The sequence below is a fragment of the Octopus sinensis genome, linkage group LG20 (assembly GCF_006345805.1).
Source record: "Octopus sinensis linkage group LG20, ASM634580v1, whole genome shotgun sequence".
In the NCBI taxonomy this organism is placed as follows: Eukaryota; Metazoa; Mollusca; class Cephalopoda; order Octopoda; family Octopodidae; genus Octopus; species Octopus sinensis.
In genome coordinates this window covers 14,597,379-14,610,049 of record NC_043016.1, presented here as the reverse complement: position 1 = coordinate 14,610,049, position 12,671 = coordinate 14,597,379, and the positions used below count along the sequence as shown (strand labels likewise).

The 12,671-nt window shown below is 39.6% G+C and overlaps 1 protein-coding gene across 1 annotated transcript in view; it reads right to left on the bottom strand.

Annotated features, from left to right (window-relative positions):
- Window positions 1–12,394, bottom strand: part of LOC115222520 (sodium/glucose cotransporter 5) — a 76,504-nt gene extending 64,110 nt beyond the window's left edge. Inside the window, exon 1 of the mRNA XM_029792774.2 lies at window positions 12,211–12,394. Within this exon, the coding sequence (XP_029648634.1) occupies window positions 12,211–12,306 (96 nt within the window). The 5' untranslated portion in view covers window positions 12,307–12,394. The remainder of the gene's footprint in view (window positions 1–12,210) is intronic.
- Between the last annotated feature and the right edge of the window lie 277 nt (window positions 12,395–12,671).

The following is a 12,671-nucleotide window of genomic DNA, read 5'->3' as shown; positions in this document are numbered from 1 at the left end:
TGTGTGTATGTATGTATACACACACACACACACACACACACACACACACACACATACATGCACATACACAGCAAAAAACAAGAGAGCTAACAAGAGTGCTTAGTACAAAAAAAAAAAAGAGTGCTGTGTGCAAAAATCAAACAAACAATACTACCGAAGAGTTGGGTAACAATTATGTTACAACATCGGGCAACGAGTTGTCAGGATATAAAAGTAACAATGTAAAAAATAAATAAAAATTCCAGTTTTCAAACTCCAGACTGGTACTATGTGAAAAGGCTGATATTGTGTAAAAATTCAAAAAAAAAATTTTATGGTTTTTCAAGACCTCACCTTACCACCAAAACACTCTCTCTCACTACCACTGACCTCTCTCCTCTTTATAAGAGTTTGGCTAGTCCATTCTCCAATCTGCAATGAGTGTCAATGACTCTCACCACAACAATTTAACATCTGTTGCCCATGGGTTGGACTGTTTCACCAGGGCTTGCAAGCTGAGGGGGCTGCGTCATGCTCCAATCTGATTTGATATGGCTTTTTCAGCGGAATGCCATTCCTAACACCAACCACTCTGAGAGTGTAATGAGTGTGTTTACGTGCCACCAGCATGGGTGCCACTTGTATGATACCAGTATCTGCCACAACTACAGTTTCACTTGACTTGATCGTCTTCTGCTCAAGCATGGCATGTAGGTTACGGCATATAGGTCTCAGGCATTTGTCATTGCCTCCATGAGGCCCAATGCTTGAAAGGTGCTTTTTACATGCCACCAGCATGGGTGCAAATTAAGTGACACCAGCATTGGCCACAACTATGATTTAACTTGGCTTGATGGGTCTTCTCAAGCACAGTATATCGCTAGGGATCTTGGTCACTAGTCATTACCTCTGTGAGGCCCAACATTCAAAAATCATGCTTAGCTCTCTTGTCCCATGTCTTCAGGTTCCTCCACAGTTAGAGATTGGCACTTCTTCACACAGCTATCCTCATCCATACACATCATATCTCTCTTGCATTCCACATCTGATGCCTCTTATACCCAACTTTTCTCTCAAGATGCTTACACTCTGTTGAACATGTACAGACATTGCACATCCAATGAAGCATACTAACTTCATTTCTTTCAAGCCTATGCAAGTCCTCGATGGTCACAGTCCATGTTTCACTGCCATGTAGCATAGCTGTTCACACACAGGCATCATGCATGCAGTCTGCCCTTCACTTTGAGGGAGAAGCCCTTTGCTGTGAACAGAGGTAGGAGCTCTCTGAACTTTACCCAGCCTATTCTAATTCTTGCAACTACGCTCTTGGAGCATCCACCTCTGCTACTGACTTCTTCACGTAGATAATGAAAGCTACCAACTACTTCTAGTTTTCCCCACTGGCATTTGATGGAGTCTATTTCTTGTATGTTTTTAGTGTTCATTGTGCCTGTGCTCCTTCCACACACAAAAACTGTTTCTATTGATCTCCTTTGCTGAACTCCTAAGTTATGGGGACATAAATACACTAATACTGGTTGTCAAGGGGGAAAACACAGTTACAAAGTTGAACTCACACACATACAACAGGCTTCTATCAAATCCACTCACAAATCTTAGTTGGATGGGGCTATAGTAGAAGACATGTGCTCAAGGTGCCTCACAGTGGGATCGAACCCAGAACAAAAGGATTGCGAAGCAAGCCTTTCACACATGCTTATATATATATATATATAAATATATATATATATATATATATATATATATATATATATATATATAATATATATATATATATAATATATATATATATATATATATATATATAATATATAATATATATATGGTGTGTGCCATGCTGTGTGTGTGTATGCATGTATGTGTGTATATATTTATATATATGTGTACGTACATATAAATGAAAATACAGTAGATCATTGCTTGCCTAAACATCTACTATAATAATACTCCTCTGCTTTTTCTCCATCACAACATATGAGTGAGAAAGGAAGGGGTGATGGTAGTGGGATGATGAAAATTCTACATTGAAAAAATCAAACAGCGTTTCAACTCTGTGTGAGTATATGTGTGTGTATGTAAAAGGGAGGTGTGTGAATGTTTATGTGTGTGTGTATGTGTGTGTTTGTGTGCAATCGAAGTGGGATGGTGAACATTCAATACTGAAAGGAAAATTCAAATAGTGTTCCAACTCTGTGTGTGTATACAAAGGAAGTGTGTGAATGTATGTGTGAACCAGCATTCTTTCAGTAACAAACGATGATTGATATCACATCTCAAAAGACAACCAGAAGATAACATTGACAAATGTATTAATTTGATTTACCATCCATATTCTATCTGTTTTATTACAAATAATTATTACAATCACAATCACACAAGCATATACATATACAAACTCAGAGAAAATAATTATTGCCTGAGTGTATCAAGAATACAAAATTGCAGTTGAAAGGTATATCATAAATTTGGTAATAAAAGAATTATTAAACTAAAAACTTGGTTTTGTACCTTATTTATTTATAAAATACTACAAATTAGCCATCATTTTTGAATGCACGGGGCGAGGTGTTTACCTTAAACCTTAAACAGGATATTTCAAAAAAGTTGTTAGCATATACTAAACTACTTTTCATAAAGCTATAGTGTCTGAAATAAGAACACAGCATAGAATCCAGGTGACATAGTTTGTTCAGAGAAATTGTCTTTGATACTACTTTTCATCCATTGTTATTAAAGTCAATGCTCTCAACAAAAGTATCTGCAATCTTAGTTGCTTTCATTGAAAGACTAACAAAGACCTAATCAACAATTCTTACACTTGTAACTGAAAGCCAAACTACTGTTTCTGATGTTGTAAATATTTCAAAGGGAATATTTCCAGGAGACAGTCTGTCTGTTTCTGTTTGTTTTGTTACTAAATTCACAACCAGGTATTTTATAAAATTAGGGCGGTTATGTGCTACAGGACAAGTAGCAAGAAGCATCAGTGTAAACAGGCGTGATCCTAGGAATTTTTCGAAGGGGGAGGGCACAAGGACAGAAGGGAATACAATTCCAGGAGAAAAGGGCATAATAACATTATTTAGAAGGGTACACTTCTTTTCTTGAGTGGGGAACGTGCCCTTCAGCCCCACCCCCTAGGGTCCACCCCTGGTAACCCATCATTTTTTGAGAACAATCCAAAGATCTATCCATGAAATATTTAGAATACAGAGAAATAGTTAACTTTAACAGCAATATTTTCTGTTGGTACAAGGTTGGAATTTGAGCAAAAGAAATATCCATATTTGTTAGCTGAACACTGGTAAAAAAAAACTGTTTCCCAAACTCCAAATCTTTACATTCATAATCTCTGTCTTGCTTGTTTCACACAAAGACTAATGAAAAGTACTAATGAAAATATATACAAAGGTGCTATGAACAAATGTAGGATGACTAAAAAATACCCAGTGCAGCTCCCTGGCCTACAAAGTGTTATAAATAAGATTTTATAAAAATATTCTTGAGAGTTTTCCTCTTACATCATCATCATTTAATGCCAACTTTCCAAGCTGGCATGGGTCAGATGGTTTGACTGAAAACTGGTAGGCCAGGGAGCTGCACTGGGTTCCAATCTCATTTGGCAATGTTTCTATGGTTGGATGCCCTTCCTAATGCCAACCACTCCAAGAGTGTAGTAGAATCTTTTTACATGCCACTGATACAGGTGCCATTGCCCTGACATCAGCATTGGCCATGACTACGTCTCACTTGGCTTGACAGGTCTACACAAGCATGGTATGTCACCAAAGGTCTCAGTCACCTGACACTGCCTCAATGGTGCTTCTTATGTGCCACCAGCATGGTGGCACATAAGCCAGTTATATGGCACTGGCTTCATCCACAAACAAAATTCAACAATGTATTTATACTCCCATTTTCAAAATAACATTTAGGACATTTGACTATGTATAGAGGTAATCTGATCCATTGATATTGACATCTGGTAGATTTTGACAACATCCAGGAGTTTCTCCAGAAAATAATTATATTATTAGGCTCTGTTTCCAAAGAAAAGAGTGAGAGGCTTAAGGTCAGTGCATACAGGATTTGAATGTCATATAGTATCACTAAAAAATATTGCTGGAATATTCCTGTCAAATGTATACCAAATGCAGACATAACACACAATACTTGTTTGGAACAGAATAAAAAATAACATGTAGTGATTGAGATCAGCTGCTCTGTAGACAAGATCAATTCTTTTAAAATCAGTCAGAAGGAAAATATTTAGAGACAACTGATATGAAACCTACAGCATGTATATAATATATGATTGTAAAAGGGATTAGGGAAAAAAAAGGATAAACACTTCATCATTGGCACAGGAGAAAGAAGAGGCACCATGCAAAAGGAAGGAGGAGGAAGTCTTTTGCTTGTGGAGACTGTTCCTTGTTCTCTTCTCAGCTGGCATTCATTGGTGACACCTGTTGCTGGCAAAAGACAGAAGGATTTCCTTACATGGCTACCATCACCTCTGTTCCCACATCTCTTTACCTTCTCTTTCAGTTCATATCATTACGCATATAATTCACACACTAACACATCTGCCCCTTGTACGCATACCAAGGGTTGTAGCCATGATGTTCAGTGCAGAGTTCCGTCGGAATCCTATAATGGTCGATCTCTATGTCTTCTTACCTCTGTACTTCACCACTTTGTATTTACACGACTCTCCAACCATGTGAACCTAGAGATAGATTGACTCCAATCTACTATCTAAATGGAAATCTGCTATACAAGGTGACCATCTTTGCACTCACTCATTGCCCTCACAACTGGCATTCACTGGTAACTCTTGTTCCCAGGAGAAAAGAAAAAAGAAGGAACCCCTACACATGGTTGATATCTCTCTTACCTCTTTCAAAGGCTTTCTCAGTTCATAACATCACATTAATTATAAATTCTCATTTATACCAGTAATTATTAGGTATACTGTTTATGTAAGTCAATTTTTATCTAGCAATCTCCAAAACCCAGTGTTTTCAAGGAAGGAAAGCAATCAGCAAGCAATAACTTTACAAATACAATCTGTAAGCAGAATAGTGCAAATATGCAGCACTTTTCTAAAATTCAGCATACAACATATCATGTTCCTGCAATAGAGTTTTATTTCTTTGTTAAAAGCCAGCTCCTTCTTCAAGGAGCGTATATATATGCAACCAGAAATAATATTTGTCTCTTTTTATAGAAACAAAAGGGTTTATAGGACTGCAAAAGAAGTGCTCAAATATAAATGAGAGAAAGATAAAAAGCATTGGTTATAGAAAAAACATCAAAGGGGTGGTGTTGACTCAAATTTGATGTTTGTTCTATAATGAATGCTTCTTTATATACATATATCATCATCATCATCATCATTGTTTAACGTCCACTTTCCATGCTAGCATGGGTTGGATGATTTGACTGAGGTCTGGCAAACCAGATGGCTGCACCAGACTCCAGTCTGATCTGGCAGAGTTTCCACAGCTGGATGCCCTTCCTAACACCAACCACTCTGAGAGTGTAGTGGGTGCTTTTACGTGCCACCGGCATGAGGGCCACTCAGGCGATACTGGCAACGGCCACACTCAAATGGTCCCTTTTTATGTGCTACCTGCACAGGAGCCAGTCCAGTGGCACTGGCAACGACCTTGCTCGAATGTTTTTTCATGTGCCACCAGCACAAGTGCCATTAAGGTGACACAGGCAACGATCATGCTCGAATGGTGCTTTTTACATGCCACTGGCACAGAGGCCAGGTTGTTGCTCTGGCAATGATCATACTTGTATTGTACTCTTAGTGCTCCACTAGCATAGGCCACGAGGTTATGGTCTCATTTGGCTTGCCAAGTCTTCTCAAGCACAGCATATTTCCAAAGGTCCCGGTCACTAGTCATTGCCTCAGTGAGGCATATATATATATATATATAAAATATATGTATTTAAGTGTTAGTTATGTTCCTAGTAGTACACCAATAAAGCACATTTACTGCTTATGACTACCTGACATTATCCATGGTAATTATACAATACTTGCTGGATCTACCTCAAAGATTCCTAAGTGTACTTTGAATATAAAACATTTCTGCTCAATGGTTTAAGTCTACGGTCACTAAAAACGAAATACCTCTTATTACATCACCTGATGAGACACTTCTGCACCAAGAGATGCACCACAACTTGTTTCCAACCCATGAAGGTTAATGCAGGATGCATTGAAACAATTGTTGTCAGCAATAAAGTTTCCCATGCATCTTATTTTCTGCTTTTAGCATTTGTTTTATAATATATACATATGAACGAGGACAGCTGCATAAAGAAGTGTCAATCATTGAAGATGTGGGATGAAGTGGTAAGGACCAATCTCAGGATGTTAGGCATCATGGAGGAAATGGCAATAGACTGAGATGTCTGGTGATATGAAGTTCTTGAGAAGACCCGCCCACATCAGCAAAACTGAGTTCTAGAATCACTGGGTGCCCCACCCACACTTAAAAAGAAAACTCCTCACACACTCTACAACAACAAACCAAACTACATCTCTTCTCTTCCTCTCATTACTACTTCATGCACTATGCTTACCTCCCACTCCCCAATCCTGTCCTCTTGTCCCTAGGCCACTGTATCATTGCTCTCCACTAACCCCTGACCTGTGTGTTCCACCCACACGTAACAAGAAAACTTTTCACTCACCCTACTCAACAAACCAATCTACATTTCCACTTCTCATCTCTTCCTCACATTTCCTCCTTCATTCACTATGCCTATCTCTCACTCCCCAATCCTGTCCTCTCGGGCCCTGTTTCTCTGTATCATTGCCATGCGGTAGCCCACCACCACCACCACCACCACCACCACCACTCTATATAAACCCAGGTTTTCACCTCTCACTTCCCCAACTCTCCACACTCTCTAATCCTGCTTCTTTCACAATATCCTGCCATTTATATTATGACCTTCGAACCTCAAGGGTATGCCCAGGCACTTGCCACCATCTATATCTCTCTCTGCTTTTACTCAACCACCTCATTTATATTTTGATCCCTGTCCCTTGTGAGTACACCCAGCACTTTGCAACCATCTCTATCCTGTTGTCTCCCACTTTCTCTCTCCTTCTCCTTCACTTCCCTCAGGTTTGGTAACCATGTATCTCCTTTGTGGCAGCACACCTATTTCTGTCTCTTTGTCTCACTATAACCTTTCATCTGACACAAGATCACCTCCCTTTACAAAAAGATGTTTGTTTTGCAAGGTACTTGGAAACCATATCAGTGCAAGCATCCAAGTCCACACTGTAAAAAGGTTGGCATTAGGAAGGGCATCCAGCTGTAAAAAAATACCTTGCAAAACTGATCTCACATAAAAAGCACCAGGTCCATTGCTGAGTGGTGGCTGATGTTGGAAGGGCATTCAGCTCCAAAAATCCCTGGCCAAAACAGTTACAGAAGTCTAGTGCAGGCTTCTGTCTGGCCAGCTCCTGTCAAACCATTCTACCACCCATGCCAGTATGGAAGGCAGACGTTAACGATGATGATGATGATGATGATATATATATATATATATATAAATATATATATATATATATATATAAAGGCGGTGCTCCAGCATGGCCGCAGTCAAATGACTGAAACAAGAAAGAGTAAAAGAGTATACATATACATATGGATGTATAGAAATATCTACTTACTTATATGTGTACAGATATATGAATGTGTGTGTGTGTGTGCATGTGTGTGTGTGTGCATGTGTGTGTGTCATTTAATGTACACTATTAAAATAAGAGCTATTGGTAGTTTCTTGCTATTAAGACACATTTCCTGCCATTAAGAGTTTATCTTTATACTGTGTATATTAAAAGATATTTATCTCTCACTGGATGGAGTACCCTAACAGAACAGTAAACTATATATATGTGTGTGTGTGTAAGTATGTGTATGCATGTATGTGTCTGTGTATGTGTGTGTGTGTGTGTATCTGCATGTGCATGTCTGTGCTTGTCCCCCACACAGCTTGGTAAATGGTATTGGTGTGTTTACATCCCTCTAACTTAGTGGTTCAGCAAAGCAACTGATAGAATAAGTAGCTGGCTTAAAGCAGATATAAGTACAGGGGTCGGATCATTCGACTAGAAATCCTTCAAAGCAGTGCTCCAGGATTGTCACATTCTAACGACTGAAACAAGTACGAGATAAAAGATGAAAGAGGTATACATTAGATACATATATATTTTATATGCGTGTATGTGTGTATAGTATCATCCTCATTCTCATCATCGTTTCACATCCTCTTTCCTTGCTGACATGGGTCGGACAGCTTGACAGAAGCTGGCACCGGGTAGTAGACTACTCCAGGCTACTGTGTCTGTTTTTGCAGGGTTTTTACAGCTGGATGCCCTTCCTAACACCAACCACTTTGCAGAGGGGACTCAGTGTTCTTTACATGGCACTAGCACAGGCGTGGTCAATTTTGACATGGTTTTTGCAGCTGGATGCCCTTCCAAATGCCAACCACTTTGTGAACTGGTGCTTTTTAAATGGCACCTGCACTGCTTCACTGAGTGGGTCACCAAGTAACCTGCAAGACAAGGAATTTTGAGAGGGGAGGTGGCACTGGAGGAAGTGATCTTGGGTCATATGAGGAAAGGTTAGAGTGTGACAGAGAGACAGAAACAGATATGTTGCTGTAGAGGAGGTACATGGTTACCTGGCCAAAGAGAGAGGGGGAGAAAGAGGGAGAGGGAGAGAAAGAGAGGGAGAGGAAGAGAGGGAAAGAGGATGAAAGTTAACAAGAATGAAAGTAGAAACTGGTGTGCTGCTGAAGAGGAGGGACAGTTAAGAAAGGGGTTTGTTGCTGTAGAAGAGATGCATGATTATTCAACCAGAGGGGAGAGCAAGGGAGAGAGAGAGAGAGAGAGAGAGAGTAGGAGACAGCATGAACAGGAGAGGGATGGCAGCAAATGGCAGAGTATACTTACAAGGAATAGAGATCAGGGCATAGATGGGATGGTAGAGTAAGGAAGATAGAGAGAGATGAAAGGTGGAAGGTACTGGCAGGGTATTGTTAAGAAGTTGTGAGTAAGGAGTGGGACTGGTGGAGGGAGGGGATGGGAGAAGCAACAATACGGTGAGCAGGGTAGGGCAGGACTGGAAGGGAGAGTGGGAGATAAGCATAATTGTATGAAGAGAAACAGTTTGGGAAGGGAGGGATGGAGTTTGGTCTGTTGGAGTAGGGTGTGGGAAAGTCTTATTGTCATGTGTGGGTGGGACACAACACCTCAGGAACTCAGGAAGGTCTTCTCTAGAACCTCATATTACCACATCTCAGTCCATTATGTATGCATGTCTGTATGTATAGATACGTATGTTTATATATATATATATATAAAATTAGAGATAAAACCACTATTAGGCAAATCAAACAGTGAAAAACATAAACCAAAACATAGAAATAAAATTAATATAATATATATATATACATATATATATATATGTCATCATCATCATCATCACCATCATCGTCATTATCATTTAATGCCCATTTTCCATGCTGGCATGGGTTGGACAGTTTGTCAGGAGCTGGTAAGGCAGAAGGCTGAGCTAGGATCCACTGTCTGTTCTGGCAGGGTTTTTACGGCCCTTCATAACACCAACCACTTTACAGAGTAGAATGAGTGTTTTTTACATTGCACCAGGACTGGTGGGGCCTGTTTTGGTATGGTTTTTACTGCTGGATGCCCTTCCAAACACCCAAGGACTTTACAGTGTAGACTGGATACACCAACACTGGCGAGGTCAACAAACAATGTGCACGACAAAGATCCTTTGTAAGGGGAGGGGCATTGGAGGAGGTGGCCTTGTGCCAGGTGATGAAAGATTAGAACGTGATAGAGGGATAGAAACAGGTATCTTACTGTAGAGGAGATATATGGTTACCCAGTCAGAGGGACAGAGCAAGACATATATATATATATATATATATACACACACACACACAAATACATATATACAGTCCTACTACACACACACCAACCATCTCCATTCTCTCCCATCCCAGAAAGCACTTTCTCTTCCTCCTTCTACTTCCAGTAACTTCAGAAATGTGACTGCATGTGGACAGTTGGTGATTTTCCATCCTTCTTCCTTCTTTCCCTTTGGACTTCCCTGTTTTTCCTGATTCCGATGAAGAGCTATGCTTGAAACGTAAAACAACAACTCCCTTCTTTCTCCAAGCATCACATTAATACATTACTTGTGCCATGTCCTCAAGTTTATTTGTTTTTTCTTTTTCTTTGTTTTTTCTCTGTTGTTTTGAATTAACTAGCATTTATTCTATCAGTTTCTTTTGTCAAACCACCAAGTTAAAGAGAAATAAAAACATCAACACCAGTTGTCAAGCAGTGGTGGAGGACAAACATAAACTCAAAGACAAAGTGTGTGTGTGGTAGCACATGGCTCTGTGGTTAGGGTGTTGCACTCACGACTATGAGATCATAGTTTTGATTCCCAAACCAAGCAATGCGTTGTGTTCACGTGCAAAGCACTTCATTTCATGTTGCTCTGCGATCATTTCATCATCTGACATGTAGCACCCTTTGCACCTGTGCAGGTAATGTCGAGTTGATGCAGGGAGTGAGGTTATGTCTACACAAACATCTGATCACTATAAACAAATCATTTGTGTGGTTGTTTGGCAAGAAATTGTCAAACCCTCATATATCGTCTAACTATGGGAGAGTCCATAGTATGTGGGTATTTGGGTGTGGGTGTGTGTATGTGTGTGTGTATACGCACACACAATGGGATTCTTTCAGTTTCTGTCTAAAAGAAAATTTTAGTCAGCCTGAGTGCCATGCAGTGGCACCGAACCCAGAACCATGGAATTGAGAAGCATGTGCACCCATTAATTTTTTCCCCATATTAAATTGTGTTATAATAGTAATTTACACCATCTTAAAGGTATTTGTAGAAAATTTCGTTTAAAAATACCCATTTTTTAAAAAGTCGTGAGGAGAGAATTTGGTGAGGTACACTCGTGTTGGTATGCCTAAACAACCATCTCTCCCTCCCTCCCTCCCTCCATACATACATACATACTTGTATGCATGCATGAATGCATACGTACGTTTATACAAACACTGTGTGAGTTCAATAAAGACAACAACGCAACGGAAAGTGCGACGAATATTGATACAGTATATGGAGATTGGACAATAAGAGTAAGCCAGTGTCAACGGTGATTCCAGAAATTCCGAACCAGAAACTACAGCCTAGAAGACGAGTCTCATCCTAGAAGACCTGCAGAGCTCGACAAGGAAGCCCTGCAGACCCTGGTGGAAAAAAATCCTATCGTAACTGTTGAGGAACTAGCAGAGAAACTTGAATTTGGTCATTCAACCATTCATCGACACCAGCACCAGAAGAAAAACGATCATCTTTGGTTTCAAAACAAAAGGTGGTCTTCCACCAGGATAATACTGGGCCACATACAGCAAGAATGACATTCCAAATGCTGGAGCAGTTTGTATGGGAAACGATGCCCCACTCACCATATTCACCAGACATTGCCCCATCTGATTATCAGTTTTTCCGCAATTTTCAAAATCATTTGGATGGAAAAAATATGAATTCTGTAGATGAAGTCAGAACAGTACTGGAGAGGTATTTTTCGTCATGCACAAGTGAATTTTGGAAGAGGGGTCTTGCAAGTCTACCAGATAGAGGGAAGAAAATTGTAGAAAATAAAGGAGAGTATATTTTAGATTAAAAAGGAAGTTTATTTATCTTAATTTTGAGGAATAAAAAAAGTATAAATAAAACCGTATCACTTTAGGACGACCCAGTATATACACACGGGTGTATGTATAGATGCATGTACGTGTGTGTGTATATGTGTGTGTGTGTGTGTGTGTGTGCGTGTACACGTTAGGCACACCTTGCATAGCATAATCTAAATGAATATACCTTAACGGATTTTTTTAGGTGAGTTTATGCAAATGTGTAGGATAATTCTAAAACATCTCTATAATGTTTCGTATGTTAAATTGTCATTGCTTGGGATTAGTTTAAGATTTCGTCAGCTGGAAATTTGAACCCTATTGCTAGTTAAAAGTGGCAAATGCTTGTTAAAGGTGAAGACGCGAAATCGAATTCGATCGTAGAAAAAGGAAGTAAAAACAGATATACTTACAAGAATCCCAGCTACGATGACGATGACAAAATAAACGACGATAACGACAATGTCGCCCCAGTGAAGCTGAGTTCCCTGGATTGTATTCTCTGCCATTGCTGTCTCTTTCTTTGCTCTTGTTTATGTTTCTTCGAGTAATTTGAGTAGCTCTGTTTAAGCTCGTTTATCAGGTAAAATACCTTGAAATCATTGGTCAATTGCTTTGTGAGTAACAGGTTGAGAGAGGGGAAGAGAGGGAGAAAGAGAGAGAGTGGGGAGAATGTGTGTGTGTGTGTATGTGTATATATATATGTATATATATATGATAACAATATAATATATATATATATGTATATTCTCTTTTACTCTTTTACTTGTTTCAGTCATTTGACTGCAGCCATGCTGGAGCACCGCCTTTAGTCGAGCAAGTCGACCCCAGGACTTATTCTTTGTAAGCCCAGTACTTATTCTATCGGTCTCTT